General features: G+C 45.4%; 1 protein-coding gene across 1 annotated transcript; it reads left to right on the plus strand.

Moving 5' to 3' along the window:
- The first annotated feature begins 2,967 nt into the window (after positions 1 to 2,967).
- On the plus strand, positions 2,968 to 24,040 carry PPTC7 (protein phosphatase targeting COQ7). The gene is made up of 6 exons (XM_059863939.1): positions 2,968 to 3,379; positions 12,317 to 12,496; positions 15,191 to 15,389; positions 17,525 to 17,648; positions 19,298 to 19,427; positions 20,758 to 24,040. The coding sequence occupies exons 1-6, from the start codon at positions 3,178 to 3,180 to the stop codon at positions 20,814 to 20,816; spliced, it is 894 nt and encodes a 297-aa protein (XP_059719922.1). The 5' UTR covers positions 2,968 to 3,177; the 3' UTR covers positions 20,817 to 24,040.
- The last annotated feature ends 253 nt before the right edge of the window (positions 24,041 to 24,293 follow it).

Below are 24,293 nucleotides of genomic sequence, written 5' to 3' on the forward strand. Positions count from 1 at the left end.
GACAGGTATTTGGAATTAGAGTCCAAACAAAGTCAAACCAGGCTGAAATAAACTGCATTTTGGTCTAGCACAAGATTAGCCCTTAAATAAACAGCGAGGAGCTGGGGCAGTCTGTACAGCAGATGGCATCACAGGTAACATTTATCACACTCCAGTCTCAGGGCTCAGATACTTGGGAGGGAGGATTGACGTCAGCTACCACTGAATCAGTTTTAAAACAAGCTGGAAACCTGCTTGTGCCTTCAGCAGCTGATTACTGTGTGCAGCACTTCTGCTTTGCACTCCCCAGTGCATTTATTGGTCTGGACAAGCCTAGCAGGAAGAGTTCATTCTGTTTTTGCAGCTTAAGTGAACTGATGTAAATAGATCTTGGACTTTGAGGTGGGAAGATTCCACCCAGCTGCAGTAACCAGGGGGATGCCCTTTGGTCCAGTTTTTGTGCCAAATTTGTGCATTGGGGAATTTTAAACAAATATCACTTGGCAGGATATCGACTCTCAGGGTACAAGAATAACACTGAGTAAGGCAGCAGGGCATGGGCTGGGAGGGATTTACAGGGAGAACTATCCAGACTGACACTGAACAGTGGAGAAAACCAGTTCTGAAGTGTTTTATTAAAAATAGTTGGGGTTTTGTCTCACAGGAGCCCAGAGATCCTCTGAGTGACAACCAGGAGCAGGTTTTTTTTTTTGTCTGAGCACAATGTCCTCATGCAGGAGTAACAGAGTTCATCAAAGGTTACTAATTACCATGTAAATGTTGGGGTTGTCTGGCTGTCTGGACAGACTTGGGTGGGTGCCCATTATCATGGGATCATTAAGATTGGAAAAGACTTCCAAGATCAAGTCCAACCTTTGACCAAATACCCCCGTGCCCACACTAAACCGTGTCACAAAGTGATGAGTGATGTACTCATTTTTTGAACTCTTCAAGGGATTGTGACTCCACCACTTCCCCAGGGAGGCTGTTTCCAAGACTCTCAAGGATGGAGAAGTGTGAAGAGCTCCTGCTGTGCCCTGGCTTGTGAGCATTAGGGAAGCACAGAGTCGTGCTCTTCCAAATGAGTTTGTCAGCCCTGAGCTCATGATGTTCCTCAGCATTTGATCCGTGGCTGCTGGGCAAAGTGGCACAGAGAGAACCCTTCCAGCCCTGGAAAACTCAGCATTGAGGCATGGAGAACTCAGCTTTAGCTGGGGGGGATCCCAGGCTGAGCAGCACAGCCAGGTAATGCAGGACAGGTCACCTTGCACCAGCCTGAGCTGCCTCAGGGCAGGCAGCAGCACAGAACGAGGGGTTAGACCAGGCTGGGCTTGAACTAGACAGGACCTGGACAAGGAAGAGGAAGAAAGAGACTCAAGGAAGGGAAAGAATGATGTTGTGGGGGAAGCTCTGCAAATATGTGCTTCCCTTTGCTGATAAAGGAGGGTGTGAGACACTGAGAGGAGCTACCTTGTTTGTCTGCTCTCACACCCTGCCTGGCCCTGGCAGCAACACTCCCTTATCTCCAGCACATTGGCACATTCAGCTGTGCAGCCATTCCCTAATTCACCACTCTGGGCCTGGGCTGCTCCTCGTGCTCATTCCCTTTCTCCCTGTTCTAACAGGAGGATTAATTTTTTAATAAGTTTGGATACAATTTCAGCTTTAGATGAATAATTCTCACACATTGCTTAAGCCTTTAGCAGTGTAAGAGGGGCAATATTGTCTCTGTCAAGGTGCACAGGGAGCAAAATGCCTCCCTGTGATAGTGAGGGTGCTTCAGCAGAGTTCTGTGGTGGATTGTGGTACAGAGCTCTTCCTTTCACTGCAGGCAGCTCGTGGGGCAGGTTTCACACCTTCCTCTGCTGTATTTACACCTCCATTGTTTGTTGTCTCGGGTTATATAAGTGGCAGCAGCCTCTTGTGCCTGTACCCAGAGGAATTAAACTAATTTGCAGAGCAACCTGCTGGGAACTTCCAAGGGGACAAAACCATTGCACACCCACGAGCAGCACGGAAAAGCGAGGTGCAGAAAATGAGGAATTGGGTCTTTTTGAGTCTCTGCAGCATTGATGCCTTGAAGTCGTTGCTGTTGAAATTGTCCAGCTGAGAGCTTTGTGTCACTCTCAACTACAATTAAGTGGTTTTATGGGGTTTGAGCGATGTCTGCACAACACACCCTTCTCGTGAGGCTTTTGTTTGGCATTTCACGTTCCTTAACCAAAATGGATTAACTGCCAGCCTTGCCACGCGTTTGCAGAGAAGCCTCTCACGCGCGGCGCTGAGCTGGCTGTGTCCCCGGCCGCTCCGAGCCGGCGAGAACAGGGCGAGTCACGCTTGGAAAAACACAAAACCCAGCACAGTTCTGTGACTCACATAACCGTCCTCAGCAGGCACGGGGCACCGGCGGCCAGCGACTTCCCGCGAGTTATTCGGAGCACGCGAGACACGCGGGGCGTGGAGGGCAAGTATGTGGGTTAGGCGCAGCCGCGCTGTGCCCGCTGTGAGAACGTTAATTGCGTTAATGGCGTTAATTGCGGCCGGGGCCCGGCGGGAGCGGGGGCGCGGACCCCGCTCGGCGCCGCGGGGGTTGCCGGGAGCCGCCCGCTGTTATTGTCCCGCAACATGCAAATGAGACGGGGCGGAGAGCCAATGGGGGGCGGCCGCGCTCCGCCGCCGCGCACGCGCGCCGGGAGGCGGGGAGGGGCGGGGCCGGCCGCGCGCCCCGCCCAGCGCCGGGGCCCTCACCTCACCTCAGCACGCGCGGCGAAGATGGCGGCGGCGGCGGGCGGCGGGGCGCGGGGGTGGCGCGGGCGGCTCTGACCAGGCACCGCGGGCGGCGGGGAGCGAGCCCGGAGGGAGCCCCAAGAGCTCCGCGGGCAGCGGGGAGCTGGCACAGCCCCCCTCGGGGGGCGGGGAGGGTGGCGCGGAAGGCGGGGGCGCTGCCGGCGAGCCCGGCCGTGAGGGGCAGCGCGAGGGGCAGCGCGCGGGCCGTGAGGGGCAGCGAGGGCGGGTGAACCGCAGCCGCGGCCGGAGGGACGAGGCTCCGCGGCGGGCAGAGCTCGGAGCAGCGGCGGCGCGGGCCGGCGGGCAGGGGAAGGAAGGCTGGCGCCCTGCGGCTGGCGCTCGGCGGGCAGGAGGCGGCTGCGCCGGTGGCTCCCCGCGTTCCTGGCGCTCGGCTGCTGGGCGCCCCACGCCATGTTCTCGGTGCTCTCCTACGGCAGGCTGGTGGCGCGGGCGGTCCTGGGCGGCCTGTCGCAGACGGACTCCCGCGACTACAGCCTGGTGACGGCCAGCTGTGGCTTCGGCAAAGATTTCCGCAAGGGCATCCTCAAGAAAGGCATGTGCTACGGCGATGACGCCTGTTTCGTGGCGCGGCACCGCACCGCGGATGTGCTGGGTAAGTGGCCGGGCCGGGGGCTGAGGTGGCTTCGGCCTCGCTGTGTGACCCTCCCCCCCCCCCCCTCCGGAGCTGCACATGGCGAGCGGCTCAACGCCCGTTCTCAGACAAAGGAGCTGGTTCTGCCTGTCAGTGTCACCGTGAGTTCGCTTTTTTAGCTTCCCAAGGAAGCTCTTGGGCTCTTTGTTGCAGCTCTGCCTGCCTTTGGCATGGGGGGTTGTGTGTGCCGGGTGTCCGGGCCCAACCCGGGTGTCTCACCTGTGGGTGTCTGTAAGGCCTGGTGGCTCCAAAACTCAGAGAAACAGCTCCCAGTGCGTTTTACTTTCTGTCTTTCTTTAAAACCTGAACCCCATGTACATGCATTGCATTTAAACAGACAAGATCGCTTGAACAGGCACTTCCTGATTTTAACGCGTGCAATGTCCTTGTCAAGTGAAAGGCAGAGTGACATTGAGACTGGAATCAAATGTCAAACTTCAGTTTCGTTGTTTGTTCTGGCCTGATTGCCCTCTCTGGTTTTGAATCACTGGTGAAATGGATCTTAAGGGTTCAAATTTTAGAAGTCGTGAGTAATTATGGATAATCAATAGAATCTTCAGACTATGAGCAACATTGCTTTTGACAGTGCTTTGACCTTTCTCCTGTGTACTCAAGGTTGAATTTGGCTGGCTGACACTCTGCACAAGTTAGTCGTGGTGTGACTACCAGAAGCAAATTTTTACCAAAACTTTGACACTTGAAAAAAGCTTCCTCCTCCCTGCCTCTGTCCGTGGTTTTTTGTTTTTGCATTTGTGTATTTTAAACCGATGGGGTTGCACTGTGCTGTCTCATGCTGTGGAAGTGGCTGGTGGCTCTTCAGTTTGGTGCTGTCTTTGTAACTTGGTTGCCTTTAGCAGAGGTTTTCCTCAGGAAGCTGCAAGTTGGTGCTAGGTAACAGTTATTGCTGCTTATTCTCAGGGAAGCTGTTACTGTAAGAGTGATGCCACAGCTCTCAAGATGTGGAAGGTTGGTGGGTGCATTTTAGACACTCATCATCTTCTCTGAGGTGCCTCTTGCAGATAAACTTTTTGGGATTAGAATTAGCAGTTGGACACCCTTCCTTTAGCATGTGACTAACCCTGGCTGCCTTTAAAGTTCATGCTAGACCAGCACTGATAAATAACTGAGCAATTGCCCTTAGGAGAATGCAGGATCTCCTGTACTTTGAAGTGGACTCTTTGTGTGGGGAAGGGACAGATTTAGCCCCATTTGATTATTGCTAGGTGGTTTTGGCCATATTTGGTAATTACTGTATGTGGACCTGCAGTTTGTCTTGTGTTCCTGCTGGAATCAACAGAGAGTTGCATTTCTGAGTTGGTCTTTGCATCAATTTTCATGGCAACTTGGAAACAGACAGAATTGTAGCTCCACTTAAGGATCAAACAGCAAAGAGGGCAGCAGACCCAGCATGTCTTAAGTACCAAGAAGCAAATAATTTAAATAGAAAACCTGTTGGTTTGTTTGATTTTGGGATTTCCCCCCTAGTAAAGCTATTTTTATGTCAGTTCTTTATTGCTTTTTTAATACACATACTGAAAACCCAAAGTCTCAGTGCTTTCTGCAAAACCAGCAATGTTCAGGTGAGTTTTGATGCTTCCAGCTTGGTGCTCTTTCATCTTCATCTGCAGCTCCTAGCTTTACAGACGTGGTAGTTTTCTCCAGTTTCTGCTGCTGGGGTCATCTCTTAACTCTCTCATCCAGCCCTTTTGCACTGCTGCAGAGACAGTTTCAGCACCACCAGTGTTTTCCTGCCCTCAGTTCCTCTTACTCCCATCACAATTCTGAGGTTCCTTCATGATTTTTTTTAAGACCCTCCTAGATTTTGTGCTACCTCAGTACCTAACTCTGCACCTCAGCAAAACTGCCTGAGCTGCTGTTGGGTTTCAAACTTCATTTTTTTTGATGTTTAAAGGAAGAGGCTCACGTGGTTTGAGCCAAAGTGAACACTTGACACAGTAAATTTCAAGTGTACCACTTGGAGTGATTAGTCTTCAGAGACAAAGCCAGGCCAGATAATTAATGTAACATTCCTCTGTGCCAGTGTTTTCTAGAGCCAGTGTACTATGGAGAGCCTGCCTGTGTGGGATGGGTTGGGTGTGGTGGAGCAGTGAAGGAACTACTCCCAGCCACTTGGCATGAGTGCTTGGGGATTCATTTTCTTAGGTCAAACAAGAGTTGGCTTGGCAGGGTGTTTATAGCAGAATCAAAATGCTAAACACTTCTTTTGTTGTATGTGTGCTGTGTAGTTCAAAGGCTGAATGTTTAACAGTGTCTTCCAGTCTGAGCTTTATCCTTTCACAGTAAGATCAGCAGAAGGCTGATGAAGGTTCAGGTTCTTTCCAGTCAGGGCTTGATAAGGCCTGCTACTGGTGTACTTGAATCCTCGAGGGTTTTGTCTCTCATTCTTATCTGGAACATACTTGTCAATGTTACAGGTTTTCTTCCCATTCTGAGCACAGGGAGAAACGAGAAGCTCAGAACAGGAGTTTTTCCTTGGGGATCACCCTAAGGAAAGGAAATGGCTTTACTGCTAACGTTAATCTCTAGAGCTTTGCAATTCAGGCCTGTTTCCTTTTTCTGCTGTTTGCACCACAGTGTGCTTTTCTGTTCATTCACTGCCAGTGTCTTCGGTGTTCAGATCCTCAGAATATTGAAACCTCTCACAGAGATTTGGGAGATGTTCTGTACTGCTTAATGTGTGATGCCTTTGGAACTTTTGAGGACAGAAATACTGTTTTTTTCAAAGCTGAAAACCAAAACTCTGACACCTCTATTTTTTCTCATTAGCATGCAAGTAGGATTTACTACATAGGGAATAAGCCAAATTTTTAAAATTAACCTAAACAATTTTACAGTCATTTCACTAAATTGCCAGAAGGAAAAGTTAAAGCCAAGGTTTTCACCTCTAGAAATTTTTGAGGTGTCACATGCTAGTGATAGTTTTTTTCCTTGATTTTGGGATCTGCTTTTTCTTGCTTGTTCTGGCCTTATCAGGCTCCCGATGTCTTTGCTGGTTTTTTATGGATTTTCCAAGCTGTTGTGTGAGTCATTATTGAAACATTGCAGCAGCCAATGCACATCCCGTGACAGCATCACTTATACAGTGTCTGTGCTGGGTACAACTCTGGGTGTAGCCTGTGTGACTTGACTCTTCCAAACTATTTCTGTCCCCCGGAGTAAGGAAAAACTGTCTGGCAGCAGGAAACTGTTTGTTCACTGCAGAGTTAAAATTTGACAATTGTTCTCTTTGCTGCAAATCTTTGATTTTTAGTTTTTGGGGGGAGGGAAGTGTCCAGGTGCTGCAGGGCAGCTACTCTAAAGTGAAAGGAACAGCACTTGGTTTGAAAATTTTATCAGCAGCCTGCATAGGAGGTAGGTAAAACTGCAGAGTGACAAAGCCCTGGAATATTGTTAGTGTCATCAGGAAAAGTAAACTTCAGCACCTCAGAGGATTTGTAGATGAAATGTCAAGGTTGTTCTGGAAGCTGTAGAGGAGAGAGGGATCCTTCCTTGGAAACCTGAAGGTTATAGAGGACTGTGCTAAGTGGTTTATTTGGTATCATACCTATTAAAGAGATTGCTGCCTTATCACAACTTATCACACTAAAGGAGCCGAGCATGGCCCGCCTCCCTCGGAGTCACCTTTCACCTACTGCATGTGAGAGCTCAGGAGCCTGAGAGGCAGGGCCAGAGATCTGCAGAGCTGCACACGAGTCTTAGTTTGTGACAGGTCACAGGAAATTTTCTGTTTAATGTGGGAGCATCAGTGCTGGCATTTGCAGGGACACTAGAGATTGAGAACCACCCCATTAACAGTCACAGGCTGACTTGTGTCAACAGAGCTGCTCTGGAGCAGCATTGAATGTAACCTCTGAGAATGAAACTTATATCTGGTTATTCTTCTTTCCCACAGTTTCTGCAAGGACATTGCACACGGGTTTTAACTGTAAATGCTATTGATGCTTTTTGATGGCAGCCAGTTTTCCCTTCATACACAGATCTTGGCCTGAAGGAGGAGCAGGTTCTGTCAGAAATCAGAGGGAAATAGGCAAAGCTGAGCACAGTGCAGGAGGTGAGGGTTAATCATACCTGTGCATGGGAAGCGTTGGAAAAATCTCCTGCTCTTTGCTCTGGTTCATGCATGCTGTAATACTGAGCCTGAGATGGGTCAGACTGGCAGGGATTTATTTCAGTGTCTGCACCCAGTACCTGCCCTTCCTCAGCAGTTCCACAGTCACTGAACACCTTGAGAAATGAGGTAGTTGTAACTAGGGAATTTTTTATAAAGCCTGCAGAAATAATTTATAGTTCACTGTTCTCCTGGAGCTTCCCAGATGCACTGAGTGATTACTCAGGCTTCAATAAAATAGGGAGGAAATCTTCCTGGTAAAAATCTGTTTCAGGAGCAAGTGTGCTGTAGTGGGAGGGGAAATAGATATAAGGAACTGTTGCTTTCTTCTGGGAGTAGATGCACAATTTAATGTTTCCAGTTCCGTGTTTTTTCTCCTTCAGTTTGTTCCTCAAGATCATTGCTCACTTTGCCTTTGCTTTTTGCTCCTTGTCACTTACCCAGTTACTCTTCCAGAACCTTTCTGTTTCATGCAAGGGTAGTTTAAGTTTTACTGTAACAGTGTGAATAAGTAACCTTCCCTTCTGTAACTTGTTAGCAGTCACACACCATCTGTCCTTCTGTCCTTAGGGGTTTGTATTTAACTGGGTTATTTCTTTGTCAAAACCTTGAGGGGGGTAGACACCCTTCAGCTCTAACAGATCCAGGGGAGCTGCTGAGAGTTAGTGCTGGCTTTGAGCATTGAACTTGGTTTAGATGAAGAACCTGTCTAGGTGTGTGATTTATCCCCCCACTGATAAAACAAGAAATCTTATCATTTTATCTCAGTTCTGATGTTGACAAATACTAGGTGCTATATTTCAGACTTGTGTGGTGCAACTCATTGCACTTTTTACCATTTTATCCTTCATATTTGATGCAAAATTCAGTTATAAATACATCCTTTTGATGTTCTTTTAGGAGTGATTCATTGCTATTTCAGGTAAGGATCTCAAGAAATTGAAAGTTCAGTAGGATGTGCGGAGTGCCTTAGAAAGTTAATTGTGGTTGCATGCAAAAGCAGCTCCTGCTGACACACTTGTGCCTGCCTGCTGCTTCTGTGTGTGATTTTTATTCTTGGCTGATGCAATATTTCAAAATGTCCAACTCTCAAGAGATTTTTGGACAGGGTGGTGCTTTTGGACCCTGACTGTGTGCAGGTTAATTTGCCAGCTAACCAGAACTGCCCCTCATAACATTATTTATATTAAACAGGGTTTGATCAGTATCAGGCCTTTGTTATGAACTTTCAGGCTGTTTAGTTTATATTTGCAGTGAGCCAGGAGAACACCTGGATCTCACTCACACAAGTGAGTGGTGAAAAGCAGATATTGCTGCTTTCAGCACTGGCTGGTTTGCCCTGGGCTTCTGCAGGGAACTCATGTGCTGGCAGGCAGAACAGCTTCACATTTACATTTCAGTGGAATCTTATCCCAGGTGCTTTTAGCATTTTGAAATCAGCTTTAACAAGTTTCACCACCAGCATCTTCCCTGGCTCAGTTTCAGTGCTGCAGCATCAGTGATTTGTGCTTTGTCTTGTAACTGCCTGACAGGTGTTTCTCTGAGAGAGATTTTGATATTCTGAATCTTTGAAGGTTGCAAAAAAGTCAGTTTTTGGATTGACAAATGCAGCAAGTATTTTATCTGGCAGGCATATTTATTTTTTCCAGCACAAGGCAATGTAGTGGAGTGTTAACTCAGATTCTGAAAGATCTTTGTAATACAGTTAAATACTTGAGAAGTATTTATTCTCTTGAAGTAATTTATTGTGAAATTTTCAATTGCTTTATTTACAGTGGTGGTTCATCTAGCTGCAGGCATTGCACTGTCACGTGGATGCTTGTGTAATTTCTGCATGGGCTTGAACAAGGAATAGCCACAGAAATGTTCTTTGTATAAAATTTTCTCATTTACTGAATGGCAGGAATGAAAAAAAAGCCCAGGGTTTGTGTACAGTTCAATGTCAGCAATTCTCAGCCATGCATTTTGTTTTAAATGTCCTGTGATTCCTAATTTTTAACATGGTTAATACTAGAACTCAATGGTTTATGTCTCAAAGGAAAACCTCAGTATTTGTTGAAAAATAATTATTTTTAATATATACCTTATTTTTTTTTTCTTGGATGAAAGCAAAGGTATTATGTATAAATAGAGCTTGGCATTATTCCTTGGGAGTGATCCTGCCAATAGCAACACCTTTGAATTTTCTTTTGATGACAGAGGGAAAACCTGGTATTAATCAAAGCTGTGTTTTTAGTTTTTGCTGCTTCTGGAGTTTGACAAAGTTTCACTCCTTGTTTGTTGTATATCAAATAGCACAAAGTTTACTTAAGTTTTATTCTCATTTATATTTCATGTATTTCAGCAGCAGTTTACTCAGACTGTTTCCAAGTCACATATTCCTTTCCCAGTGAAGCTGTTCAGTTTACAGAGGTTGCAGAATGTGAAGATGCTGGGTTTATTTTAACACCATATTGGAGGTTGGACAGGATGATTAAAGGTCTTGGCCCCAAACCTTTATAAAGCCCAACCTTTTCCAGTTGGGGCAAGGCCAAGAAATAGAGTTGGTATCTGCTGGGGGGTTGTGGAGGTGTCACTGAAAGGAGCCCCCAGGGCTGCTCCTGGTGCAGTGGTTGTGTCTGCTTGGGGTGGAGTGGGGCAGGAGAGCTGTCCTGGTGCTGTGGGATCAGACCCTCTGTCCTCTCAGGTGTGGTACCAGGCAGAGCCAGAGGAGCTGCAGGGGGATCTGGAGGGTGATTGCTTTGGAAGGCACTGGCAGAACCTACTTAAAGCTGCTTATAGCTTGCAAAAAGCAGACAAGAAGGCAGGCAGACAAAGGCAGTGCCTGGCTCAGGATAGGGTACGAAGAGTGCTGCCATGATTATGGATTCACATACAAAGAAAGACACATGGCATGCTCATTTTTCCTTTAAAAATGGAATGGGTTTTGATCATTGACCTTCTCAGGTGCTTGCTGTGGTGGCTTTCTGGTTCTCTGTGCTAAAGCTGCAGTGTTTGTGTTTCAGTGTTTCCCAACACTGATGTAAAAGGATTTTCTGGATCGCTCGAGGGAACTCTGTAACTTCTGCTGAGCTTTCTTTGCAAGCCTTGGGAGCCAAGAGCTTTGGGCAGCATTTGTCAAACATCTTTTCATTGCATTTTCCTTGTTGTCAGGGAAGCAGTGCAGAAATACATCTGGACTATGTTCATTTTAAAGGGCAGGGGAAAAAAATGTTTATCTGGTGACTTCACATAAAGCACCATCATTCAACCTGAAGCTGAGTTTCTGTTTCAAGTTCCAGATCTAGAACCTTTCCTTTATGATCTCTTGTTCTTGACTTGTCTGTGGCAGCAGAAAGCAAAGGGTTAATCCAGTATTAACCTGAGGCTGTGAGAGCTGTAGGGAGAGGGTTAATCTGTTCTTGAAGAATCTAGAAAAGTCAATTCTGAGAATGCCGGGTGCGTTTGCATGAGCTTCTTCCCAGGGACTGCTCAAAGAGGTGAATGCAGGGATCTGCTTTCCTGTAACATTCTTCTGAGAAGGCAGAGGGACAAAGCAGGTGTCTAAAAGGTTGTGCACTATTTTAGGGAGAAATCTGATTAATGTTGATAGGCTGTTCAGAATCTGGCCATAACCTCCTGTCAGATTATAGTTCACGCCAAGGTCGGCTCTAAACCTTCCATCTCAGTTTCAGACTGTGTCCCATGTGAAGGGCGTTGGGAGATGAGGAAATTGAATTTGATCTTCTCACTCACATTTTCATGCCTTTGATAATAGTGGAGGTTTTTTCCTGAGGAGACTGTCCTTCAGCACAATCTGAGCACTGAAATTCACTTTTTGTGCTTTTATCGTGAACATATTTCAGCTTTACTATGTTTTGGAAATCTCTGCTTGAAATGGTTTGTACCGTGCTGAGGATCAAAAAGATTTTGAGAAAAATTTCTACATAGTAGCATTCTAATCTCAAGTAATACCTTCAGCAATATTTTGCTTTTATCATTTAGGCAATTGGAAGAAGTTCAAAGTTCTTGAACCAAAGGACCAGCAGAAAATGTGTCTGCTGCTCACCTCCCTCTGATCACCCCCTTTCCATGACCACAGTCACTGTTTTCCCTGTTGCTTAGAAGCTCTCGGGGCCTTGGCAGAATTGGTCTAATTTTCTGATATCCAGGTTTGTTTTGAATAACTGAAAATTCTCTGGATCATAGTCAGTTTTCATTCTCTTGCTTGGCTGAAGCTGTAAGCAACAAACTCTCCTTGAAGGGGGTAGGTCCCAGCATTGTGTTGGTTACATGGATTTTGGAAAACACTTGTAAAATGGAGATGTATTTTCTACAGAAATTGAGAACACCAAATAGAAATCATTGTCCTTCATATGAGGAGGTCGTCTGAGGAAAAACTGTGCTCCTGAATAGCAGGAAGAGTTTCTGTGTCATTTCTGTACTAGCTAAAATGTTGACCTTCACTTTTAAAATTAATAAAACCTCTTCCCTTTTAATGGACTGATGAGAGGTTAATGGGATTGAATCCCCATCTTCCTCATTCTCAGCATTAGATTTCTACCTTCCTTTCAGCAGTTCAGATTATATTTGGAGATTGGTTGGGGAGCTGATATCAGAAGTTACCTTAGAAATACTCAGAAATTTATTTGTTAATCAAAAATGTTTTCCAGGCAGGTGCCATGTCCTACATTTTAGTTCCCAAATATCATGAGTGATGCAAATAATTAAACCCCTTGTTTTAGAAACCATTTCTGTTGAGGTAACTCTGGTTTTGTGTTTCCTTGCAGGGGTGGCAGATGGTGTTGGTGGCTGGAGAGACTACGGGGTGGACCCTTCTCAGTTCTCAGGGACTCTCATGCGGACGTGTGAACGTTTAGTGAAGGAAGGACGGTTTGTTCCAAGCAATCCTGTTGGAATTCTCACCGCAGGCTATTGTGAGCTGCTGCAGAACAAAGTACCTTTGCTTGGTAAGACACCAAAAATACGTCAGTTCAATCTGGGTTGTGTTACACATGGGTTTACTGAAGAGTGCTTGAATGTCTTGTCATTGTCTGCAGCTAATCTGCAGGCAGTTAACTTCTCTTAATTAACTGAAAGCATAGAAATGCAGTTGCCTTGGTGGCATCCTTATTTTTTCTAAAACTGTTTTAATTAATTTAGTAATGCAGGGAGTGTTGATGTGTGTGTATTTATATATAAAATAAAAGGCTTTCTGTGGGAAGGGTGAATTCACCAGAGTTTGCAGAGCGAGTTCTGCAGTGGAACACACTGCACATGTGCTCACTCTGTATTTTATATGTATAAATAACTGTTCTCTGCTGAAAACTCTTCGTGGTACTGGTTACAGCTTTCTGCTATGTAAGGAGAAATATTTTCTGAGGATAATTGGATGTAGTTCTGCTCATTTCTGGCCTTACTCTGCTCCTGTTGCCTTTTATGTCCAGTGGACTCAACCCCAGTTGGTTGACTTGTGTAGTTCATATCATACAATCTCTGGTAGCATTATTTTTATAAACTTTGTGGAGGGATTAATTACAGATCTTTCTGAAAGCCAGCTGAAGTAGATGCTTCACATATTCTGTGTCAGCATTGATGGGACACAGGGCATTCAGCTGCCTGGGGACTGGGAGCAGATAGAGAGGCCACACTCAGGCTCAGCTGACAGCTCTGCCAAGGGGACACTTCTCTAAAGGACATGAGACCTCTTCTGCTCCAAGAAAGTGTTTGCCCTGCATGAAATGCACACAGCTCACCTGACCTTAAGCTCCTGTGCCAGAGCAGTGCTGTGTGAGCTATATTTAACTTGTCTGCTGAGCTGGGAGCAGATGTTCTCGCATTATACGCCTAAAGAATAGGTTGGAACCTCAGGAGTGACCTTAAGTGTCACAAAAATAGCAGTGGTCAGTAATTACATTAGGATTTGGGGTGTTGAATGGTGCTTATTTGTGCAAAGCAGGTGTAGCTGTAAGTGAGCTCCAAAGTGGGGCACTGGCAAGAGCTCTCCCTGTGCCTTTGGAGACGGAGCAGCTCGGCTGGGCTTGACCTTTGCAGTGCTGAAAAGCAGCGTGTGCTGAGTCACAAGATCTGAATTCCACACATGGCCTCCTGGTTACACTCTGCTAATAGAGTTAGAATTTGAAACTAATGATCCTTAGTGTTTCTCCTTTAACTGAGAACAGTATTTTTAGAAGGAGGAATAAAACCCTGGAATTACTGCAGCAATGAGCATTTAGAGTTTATTTAAAATAAAAGGACAGGAGAAGACCTCATTAAGGACGATTCATTGGGCAATAACTTCTCCTTGCTGTTGTGTTTTAATCCTAGATGCTTGGTTCATCAGGATTGAATGCAGCAAATAATGTAAAATAAAACTGAAATGGGAGGAAACTGTGCCATTTATTTAATCACTGTTGTGTTGCAGCACAGTTTTGGACACTGTCACATGGCAAATCAGATTTTTTTTCCAGAGATACTGCTTTGACTTAACATTCATTAAGGACAGGGAAGGTCCTCTGTGTTCACTAGAGAGCAGATTCAGGGCAAGTGCATTGTAGGGAACTCTCTGTTTAGAAAGGGAATTGTCTGGAGCAGGCAAAGCCTGGAGCCAGCTGGACTTCTGCACTAGCAAGCCTGATCCTGAGCTTTGCTCACTGCAAGCTTGTGGTCTGTCCAGCATGGAGCTGTGCTTGGAAAATCCTGCTGGAAGAACACCAGGGTAGAAGGTGAAGACAGTTCATGAGCTGGTGATATGGGGCAGAAGTGCTGAAGTTCTATTTCCCCCTCTTGGGGATTGCAAGGTCTTTTGGTGGCTGTGCTGTCCTGTCCTGTTTGCAGAATTGAGTGATTGCTGTTTGCTGTGAAGGACTTTGGGTTTCTTTGCAATACAGCATTTTTGTGGCTTGCAACCAAGCACAGTTGGTGGCTACTTCCCAGTGAATGAATGGAGAATTCCTCAGTGCCCTCAAGCATGGCTGGGATAGTTCCAAGCACAATTGACATCATTTTTCTGCTATTACTTTAATTTAGAATTGTATTTGTCTCTGAAACATTTGTTTTCTTAAACTTGTAGAGTTGGTGTCTTGAAGATGTGATGGGATTATTATTTTTTTAAACCTGAAGCCAGCTCTGTAGAGGCAGGCTGGGAGGAAAAGTATTTCATGTTCTGAGCAGAGAAATGCAGCAGGGCCTAATACTTAATTGCAATCAGTTCTTTACTTGGTGTGGTTTATTTACAGCTGAGTGAAACTGTGTGGAGAGCTCCTAGCATTGTATGGATGCTACTAGAATTCTATTATCTCCATGATTTTGGAATTTCAGTATTTTATGTGAGTTCTGTAAATCCGGTCCTATAGCAGAATGTGCTGACATATGTTGGGATGGAAAACTGTAAATAAAGCCAAACAAAACAGGTATTTGTCAGCATAATGTGTTTACCAAAATCAAAGCAGAAAGAGTAAATTCTACACAAAAATCATAGTTTGTATGGCAAAGATTGCTAGCATTATGCTGGTTTTATTTTGTATTAATTCTGGTATTGTTGAGTATTTCCATTTCTCCTGACTTTCAAGCTTTGATGAATGTTGTAGTAACTGAACTGTTGATCAGATCAGTGAGAGAACAAGCAGTTCCTGTAGGGCTGACTGCAGTCTCTGTGTTTGCAGGGAGCAGCACAGCTTGTATAGTAGTCCTGGACAGATCAAGTCATCGTTTACATACAGCCAACTTGGGAGATTCTGGGTTTTTGGTAGTCAGAGGTGGAGAAGTCGTCCATCGATCCGACGAGCAGCAGCATTACTTCAACACTCCCTTCCAACTGTCAATAGCTCCACCAGAAGCAGAAGGAGTTGTCTTAAGTGACAGGTAAGGGGGAAGAACAACTTTCATTTTTAATCTGTGCATGTGACCAGCTCCCAAAAAAAATGCAGTTTTGCTGCTGTGGGGCTCTTCTGTACCTCACAGGATATAAACACACATCCAGTCAGGTCCTGCACCTGCCACCCTCCCTCTTTGGGTAACATGAACATTTCTCACCTTGTGCTTAACTTTGTACCTGTTGCACAGTCTGGATTTATTGGTCTGTTCATGGTGGCATGGCATATTCCCACAGCCATGGGCTTGTTCTGATCCATGGGAAGATGTCACCCACTATACCTGGAGTGTGGACAAGTGGCTGGGCTTCCAGCAAGCTTTGGTTCCAATCCCTGCCTGTGCTCCCTTGGGACTGTTTGGAGTAGCTAATTTAGATATCTTGGCACCGAGGTTGCAAGTACTTGAAGAATAGAGCACAGGGACATGTGACTGTAACTTGTGTTTCCAACTTGCTGTTTCCAGCAGCATATTGTATTTGACCAAAACCAGCAAAAAAACTGTTTGGCAGAACACCAAGCTGGGAATGAGAGTATGAGGAAAGGACAATCTGTTCACAGAAATGAGTTGTTTCAAAGGCAGGCTTGTTCTTGTGTCTTCCCTTAGGAATGTCAGGCTGATCCATCCTGACTTTGTGAATGTAATATGACAGAAACTCAAAAATAAACAGCTTTCAAATATGTGTTAAAATTCAGCTTTCAAAATGTCTGACTCATTAAAGTGATATCCCTCATCTGAGCATAGGGAGGTGGTAACAGGATCTTCAAAGAATGGCCATGGAGTAAAGGGAATGCAGTAGGCAGAAGTGTTGGACTCAACGTTGCTTGAGTCTTTTCCAACCTAAATGACTCTATGCAGTATCAGGGCTGATGCAGTAAAAGCTGAGACTTTAATCCAAAATAGCTCTTTTTGAAAGTGTTGGTTAAGCTGTTGAAACTCCTGACTGACCATTCTTGTGTGTGGTTTAATTTCTTCATCCTGCAACTGCTGAGAAGAAGCCAGGGTAGGACTCTGAAATTAGAACCCTTCAGTAATCCAAGCTCTTTGTTAGACTAAAATTAAATGATCCCTTGAAATTTCAGAGCTGTAAAAAAATCTTTCATTTTTCTGAGATTCTCTGTCATCTGTAGGAAGACGATAAAAACAAAAAGCAGAAGGATAATTGATAATGTCCAGTGGAAGTCAGGGAAGCCAAGTAATCTGAGTCATCCAGTAATAAGGAAAGCACAAGATAAATGTGCTCCCACACTTCAGCTCTGAATCATGATTACAGCTTTCTGCTGGTTCCTGCACTGTTCCTGACGTTAATTAGTACTCAGGCTCCTTGTCGAAACGCTTCTCCTGTCCTTTTTTGTTTGTTGTCCCAGTTCAGTGATGAATTTGGCTATATATGGGCACAGGCAGGCAATCTTAACTCCATCAGCCTTCCTGAAGCTACACATCAGTTGAGCAAAGCAGCTCCTGTGTGTTTTGGCAGAGCCCAGTGGCCTGGGATGCAGCAATTTCTCCTTTTTACAGAGCCCTGAAGAGTCTTTAAAAATGAAAGGTTTGTTGTTATGTTGCTTGTGAGAATCAGATTTTGCAGCAGTATTCGTGCCCAAACTGGGTGTTTTCTGCTCTTGCTGTTGTGTAATGTGTTAGGCACAAGCTTTCCAAAAGACTCTGGCCTCCTGGTAGTGATTTCCAGACATGTTTCATATTCCATTGAATTAGAAAGTGATTCAGAATCCTGAAGTGTTTGGGCCAGGCCTGTTATGAATTGTTCTTTCAAGTATCACTCTCTTACATCTTCTAGATGAGCAGAAGGGACCCTGAGCTGCCATTCTGCTTACTGGTTTCCTTGGAGACACACTCCTGAAGCAGATTAGTTTGCAGGATTGTTCATGTGGGAATTTTAAGTGCAAATCCTGGGTGTGGGAGCTGGAACAGGACCTGTTTGCAATCCCAGGGCCTGTGCTGGGGCTTTCCTGACAGCCTGTGCCGGTGCTAAAGCTCCACAGTGAGTGATTATCCCTTTCCCTTGCACAAAGCCCCGAGAGCAGAGAAGTGCAGAGGCTGTGGATGTGCTGTTGGAGGTTGTTTGGTGTCTTTGTGAGGGCTGGAGTCCTTTAACCTCTGTCCATCCCCAGCCCCGAGGCCGCTGACAGCACGTCCTTCGATGTCCAGCTTGGGGACATCATCCTGACCGCCACCGACGGGCTGTTTGACAACATGCCTGACTACATGATCCTACAGGAGTTGAAAAAGCTGAAGGTGAGTGTGTGTGTTCTCAAACTCTCACATGTTTTGTGCTGGCTGAACCTTTACAGTTCCTTCTTTTACTTCTGATAGCTGAAACCTTTGTGTTTTATAAAAAAACCCCACCACAAAGCGCTGTGTCCTGAAAAGGCTTTTCAGGTTATATCCCATGTGGGCTGTGCAAGGGACATTGAGCCCAGAGGACTTTCTCTTGGATCTGCATCCAGGCTGAATGCAGAAGCAGCAGCTTGGGTATAAACTCCCAAATAAGAGCTGGTTCTGTGTCAGTAACTGCTGAGGGAGAGAGAGGAGGAGGGGAAGGGAAAGAGGAGATAGCAAGGGCTGCCTTTGGGCACAACCTGCACCTGCAGGTTGGAGATGATACACTGGAAAACAGAGAAGCCTCTCCTGGGTTACTTGAGGGTGAGCTTACACTTAAAATAACTTTCAGCTTCTCTAACCAGTAATTCTGACATAGTATGGGCTGTCTCAATTGTGGGTTGCACGTGCAGTGAAAATCTTCAGTGTAATCTTCTGTAAAAAAAAAAAAAAATCCTGTCAACTTTTCCACATTAGTGACCACAAATGTTCTTTTTAAATAGTAAGAATACATTAAAATATTTTAACTTGGCTGAGAACATTTGGCTTCAGGCTATTTACTTACAGAAAGGGAAGTACACTTAAGGAGATATCAATATGTATAAACTCCTTGAGGAAACTATTTTGCTGTGAAATGCAAATAAGAGCATTACAGTTTGGTTTCAAGGGAATTTAGCCTCCTCTTGTCCTGCAGCTCCACAGGTCACTAATGTGTCACTGGGGCTGCAGCCACCCCACACCCTTGTCTGTGCACAGTTAGGCTGTCCTGGCTGGCCATGGAGTTGGAATTCTCTTGTGGAAGAAAGCTGAGCTCCACCTTTTGGTGTGTTTGGGAAAGGCACTGGAGTTCCCCAAGAGGTTCAGCCAAAAGTTAATCACATAAATGCCTGCTAATTCCCAAACCTGCGGGGAAGGCTCTTGAAATGACAAGGCATTTAAAAATGGTTACAGACAAAAAGAGCAGTGGTTGTCTGTCATGTTGGCTGGAGTGAGAAAAGCCTGGGAGGAAAGCAGCAGAATTATTGAAACAGGAAAAAAAGTCCTTAAAATGCAGCCTGGAGAAAGTGTGTGTGCTCCCAGTGCATTTTTCTCATCTGGCTTTAAAGTGCCCCTTCTCCCCAAGGGTGCTCTTGTCAGCTGGGGTGAGAGAGCCAGAGGTGCAAGGCTTGCACTCAGGATAAAGCAAATACTTCACCAGAGCCTGCCTGGGAGGGAGGGAAGGTCCTTGCAGGGTGCCAGCAGGGACAGCTGCCAAATGCCCTGTTCCCTTCAGGTGACATAGTTTAGTCTGTTTTGAGTATTATTCTTCTAAGCTTCCAAATTCTGGAAGTCCTCCAAACCCAAGTCTTGAGCTGCTGGTGGGGATTTGAGGTCTGGCTGTCCCTTGTGAAGATCCACAGTTGTAACCCAGTTTACAAGGCCTAAAGAATGGGGAAGGCTCTGTTTGCAGGGGAAGGTGGTAATTAATGACTTGGCAGTGAAGGATTTCCAAACCTGACACAGATCAGCACAAAACCTTCTGTAGGCTTCTGTACAAGAATCAACTCTTTTCCCCATGAATTTAGAACTCCAACTACGAGAGCATCCAGCAGACTGCACGGAGCATTGCTGAGCAAGCCCACGAGCTGGCCTATGACCCCACATACATGTCACCCTTTGCACAGTTTGCCTGTGACAATGGATTGAATGTCAGAGGTAAGAGCTTCTCCTCCTCCCACTGCTGCTGTCTTGGAGAGATCTTTAGCAAATTGAAGTTCTGCTGCTCCAAAATCCTGTAGGAAAACAGAACAGTAGGAATGTGGTTGGCAGAGGAGCACCAAGCTCCTGTGGGATTTGGCAAAGCCCCCAGGGCTGCACAGGGCATCCTGGGCCTGGCAGGGCAGGAGCCTCCTGTGGGGAAGCAGCTGGAGCACAGAGAACACAGCGCCCTGATTGGTTTATTTTTACTGTAATCTGTGCATTCCTGCCCCAGGAATCCTGCCTGGGATGAGTTCTCCAGTACTCTGTACATGACTTGTTGCTTGGATTCGGGTGTGTGGGTGGTGTTGTGTGAGGGTAGGTTTTTTTTGTTTTGGGTTTTTTTAAGGTCTCTTCTTACTTCTGTGTTTCAGCTGTTTTCTGCCCACACTTTGGTAGATTTGGGATTGGTTTTTTGGTTGAAATTTGCAACCCTTGTATCACTGACATCCCCATACTGATCTCTCTGTTGGTTCTGCTTCTGGTCTTTAGAAAGGTACTGGCAAAACAGCTGGCAGAGCTCTGAGCCTGAGCAAACACCTTTCTTCTAACAATTTTTTACTTATAAATAAATAGAATTCTGCCAATAAAGATGTTCTCATCTCTGTATCAGAAGAGCAGGATTTCCTGCAAGAACCTTAAGCCCCTTTCCTCAGGTAGCTGCTGTCACACTTGGGCTCTGTGTTGCTCCAAGCTCAGTCACTCAGTAGTGAGGCTGCAGATCTCCAGGTCCAAGGGATTGGTTTGACTTCCCACATGACAAAACCTCTCTTCTGGGCCATTTCTCCAGGATTTGAGTGTGTTGCTCTGGCTGTTGAGGATTGAAAAATAACTATTAAGAACGTTAAGTAGCTTTTAGGAAGACCTGAGGTAATACAGTGCTGGAGAGGATGCTAAAGAGGTGTTTGATTTACAATGGAAATTCCTGAGGAGATCTGATTTCATGGCAGTTTACATGTAACAAAGCAGTGTCAGGTTTTTTGTGCATTTATTAAAGAGTCTGCTGGAAACAGGCTTTGAGCTCTGCCAGCTACCAGCAATGCTCAGGGTTCTGACCTCCTTTTCATGGTTTGATCTCACTGGAGCTTAAAAGGAGAGTGGTTTTGTTAAATGTCACTGCGCCCTCGGTTTGGAAAGGAGGTGGGGGAGGCAGAGTTTGTGTCTACTCAAACCAGGTTTTGGACACTTAAACTAGTTTTAAAAGAGCTTTCCTTGGGGAATATCACAGATCATCAGAAGACATCCCACTGTGGTTTGATGCAATAAGAGGTTTTTGCTTCCATTGCAGGGGGGAAACCAGACGACATCACCGTCCTTCTTTCCATCGTAGCCGAGTACACAGACTGAGGTGCTGCCGCTGCCCGAGCTCCCCGGCCCGCGGGCCGGTTTCCTGCTGGCAGGATTGTTCCTTCCTTCCCAGCTGCTCCTGAGCCCGGAGCCTGGCCTGAGACGCAGCTGAGGCCCTTGCTAAGAACCACTCGTAGTCCACTGGTCTTGGTCTGCCAGCAAGAGATAAAGAAGCTCAAGGCTTGGAGCTTGTCTTTGAGAGCTTAGTCCTTGTCCGGAACAGGGGAGGATCCATCCCACAGCGCTGCTGCGTTGGAGATGTGACTTTCCAAGGAGTGGGATTGGTTGGGCACCTTTCACACTAGATCAGTAGGTAACGCCTCTGCACGAGGGCATCTTACTCTATTTCCTAGGAACGTTCGCTGTTGTTGAGGGTGTGTTACAGACCCAGTTCCATAAAGCATAGTCTTGTTCCAGTGATAGCCGAGGTTTCGTGTTTCTGAGCTCCGGTTTTCAGGAGATTTATAACTGCTGTAAACATTCTGCTCTTGCCATCCATGGTGTCAGCCTTAGGAGCCTTTTCTAGTACGAGATTTCAAACAAACCTAGTTCAAGTTATATGGATGCAAATGTGTTTTGTGATTTCAGGTGCTTAACTGTGATCTTAAAAGTTCTGCAGATCATTCGTCCATAATGGGCCTGGTTCTGGATGTTTTGGCTGTGGATAATTATTATTTTTTTTAAAACAAAAATTCTAGCTCAGTCTCAAACAGCCGAGCTGGCCACAGTTGAGGTCTTTCAGCATTTGATCCCATCTCAGCGTGGGATGATGGTAAATGCTACGGTGGGAGGTTGCACAAAACAGCTCATCCTCAACTCCGAGCGTCTTCACTTTGGGTAGATAATTCTGTTGTTGATATCAAACATAATTTGTGTTAATAATTGCCACTCTCGCTTGTAGAACAGAATATGCTGCACCAGTTTAAGTCCAGTTGATCCTTTCTGACTCCAACAGGCACCTCCTTGCTTCTGCTGCGGCAGCGGCAGCGAGTACGAAAATGGAAATTTAATGAATAATCAGCAAAGCCTACATTTCATTTTAACTAAAATTTAGGGGTTTCAATGATCCTTAATGATGTTTACAGTTATCTAACAGCCACTTTGCAATATGACATTTCCTTTTCAATGACAGTAGCTCACGTTTGTCCCCCCTTTTCCAGCCAGCTTTCCTTTTCCTTTCCTGAGGCTCATATGAAAGCTGAGAGCTGTAAAGATATATATATTTTTGGTCAGTTTTTCATTAACTTTTTTGCTGGTAGAGAAGTATGTAGAAATAAATTAAAGCCATGTTTTTATATATAAAAAGTCGGGTAATGTTGCTGTTTAGGTGAGTGCAGTTAAACTTGATCAGTAAGGAATCTTGCCTGCTCTCAAGAGGAGATTTTTACTACCTGGTTTATTGTATTAAAACTGTTTAAGTTTGAGGTTACCTCAACTTGTTTAAAGAATTTTTGTGGACTTGTACTGTATATTTGCGTAACTATGTCAAGCTTTTATTTAAGGTCATTTAACATGTACCATGTACATGTCATTTTACTATATTTCAGTGCATCATGCTTGTAACAGGCATTTCATTTATAATAAGTGATTAATTTGGGAGCTCTTCAGTAATTTATCTGCTATTCCTCAATTGGCATAATGTTAGATATCTACTTTAAATCACCTTGTAATTACTCGTCAAAATGCCTTAACTACCCTAACTTGACCAAAATAGGATTTTGGTGAGGGTATGGGGAGGATTATATTAATGAAGAAAAATTAATTAGTTTTGCGACACACGAACAGTGAGTGGTGGAGAACTTTGCACAACCTGTCAGTCCTTGTTGTTTTTAACCTGAACAAGCTGTCTCTGGCTGTCTTGGAGGAATGTATTCACATGCAGAACAGGGCTTTGTTTCTTGTTTGGGAGGGGCCTTTCTCTCCCGACTCTGGGTGTCTTTACATTTATCCAGTATTTACTCGCACGCTTCTGGGTTAGAGCAGATTTGATCAATTCTTCTTTTCCTTTGCCCCCGTGGCCCCGGGCTGTTCTCTGCTCTCAGCACAGTCCCCAGCCTTCCCTGTTCCCCTTCCCGGCTTTCCAGAGCTTTCCCTGGGGACGAGTGTGGGTCAGAGGGTCTGGAATTCCCCGATTCCCGCTCCTCCCTGTCTGTGTCCACTAAGCCGTTTGCCTCATATCACACCATGACCTGTTGGGTTTTTTTAAATAAAGAACAAATTTGGGTTTTGATTTACAAATCATGAGTTTTTCCCTCACCGGGCACACCAAAGACCAGTAAAGCTTTTAGCTTTTCCATCTGTTTATAAAGCAATACTGTATTATAAAGAATTGATATTTTTATCACATGCTTGATTGTTTTGGGTTTTTTTTAAGACGTGCACTCTGAACATATCAAACCTGATTTTTTCCTATGAACTTAACGCTGTCTGCGCACAACTGATCTTTGGAGAAGGAAATGACAGGGCCCATCCTATCAAAAACAATTCCCAGCGATGCATGAAGCAGTAACACTTGCTAGGGGTTAGGTCAGTGGGAATGTTCACAAGAGGAATGTACAGGAAAGGTGTTTGCTGAGCACGGGCTGCCTTGGAGCTGCTGCAGGGGGTTGTGGTTTGTTGTGGGAGCTGCTGGTTGGGAGCAGGGATCTGGAGGAACGGGAGGAGCTTCGTCCCCCAGGAACCTGAGATTGCTGCAGCAGCAGCCGTAGGGATTGGGGTGGGACAGGGTGAAGATGTGAATTGGAGAAGCTCTGTGGTTCCTTGCTGTTTTCCTGGCTATCTTTGGGAGAGCTGCCACATACAGTCCTAAATGTCCTTTTCAGGCTGAAAACAAAAGCAAACCAAAAACCAGATTTGGGACCAGGCAGTTACAAGTGAGTCGAGGAGAAGGGAGAGGTGACGATCTGGCAGGGATGGGAGGATTTGGTGATGGAATGTCCATCACCAAAGGGATATCCTTTCTCCAGAGGAGGAGCAGCTGCTGTGCGGAGAACCCGACTGTATGCAGTGGTTTCTGGCAAAGATAGCTGAAACAATGAAGCAAATCTGAGTCTGTATCTGAGGATGCTTTTTTGTTGCTGTTAAAATGAGACTATCATCTGTGCTTACCCAAGAGGCAATTATGTGAATTTCATGTCTGAGGTATAACTTATGCAGGAATAGTTCTGTAAATACATTTAAATAAATTGTAAAGATATTTAATAAATATAGTATTTATACTAAAATGTGCTTTTTAAAGTCAAGTTGCCTGCAAACCCTCTGTTGATGTGGGGATGTGGTTGGTGGCACAGAGGCACAGCCAGGGCCTGGGGGGGCTGGGCTGTCACTGTGACCTCCTTGCACTGCTCTCAGGGAGGTCACAGCCACACCTGAGTGACACCCAACGCCTTCTGCAGCAGTCTGGCAGGCAGATAAGGATCCTGTAATTGACTGGGAAGTTCAGTGTTGTATTCCAGTGTGACTCTGGAAATACTGCAC

The sequence above is a fragment of the Haemorhous mexicanus genome, chromosome 19 (genome assembly GCF_027477595.1).
Source record: "Haemorhous mexicanus isolate bHaeMex1 chromosome 19, bHaeMex1.pri, whole genome shotgun sequence".
Lineage (NCBI taxonomy): Eukaryota > Metazoa > Chordata > Aves > Passeriformes > Fringillidae > Haemorhous > Haemorhous mexicanus.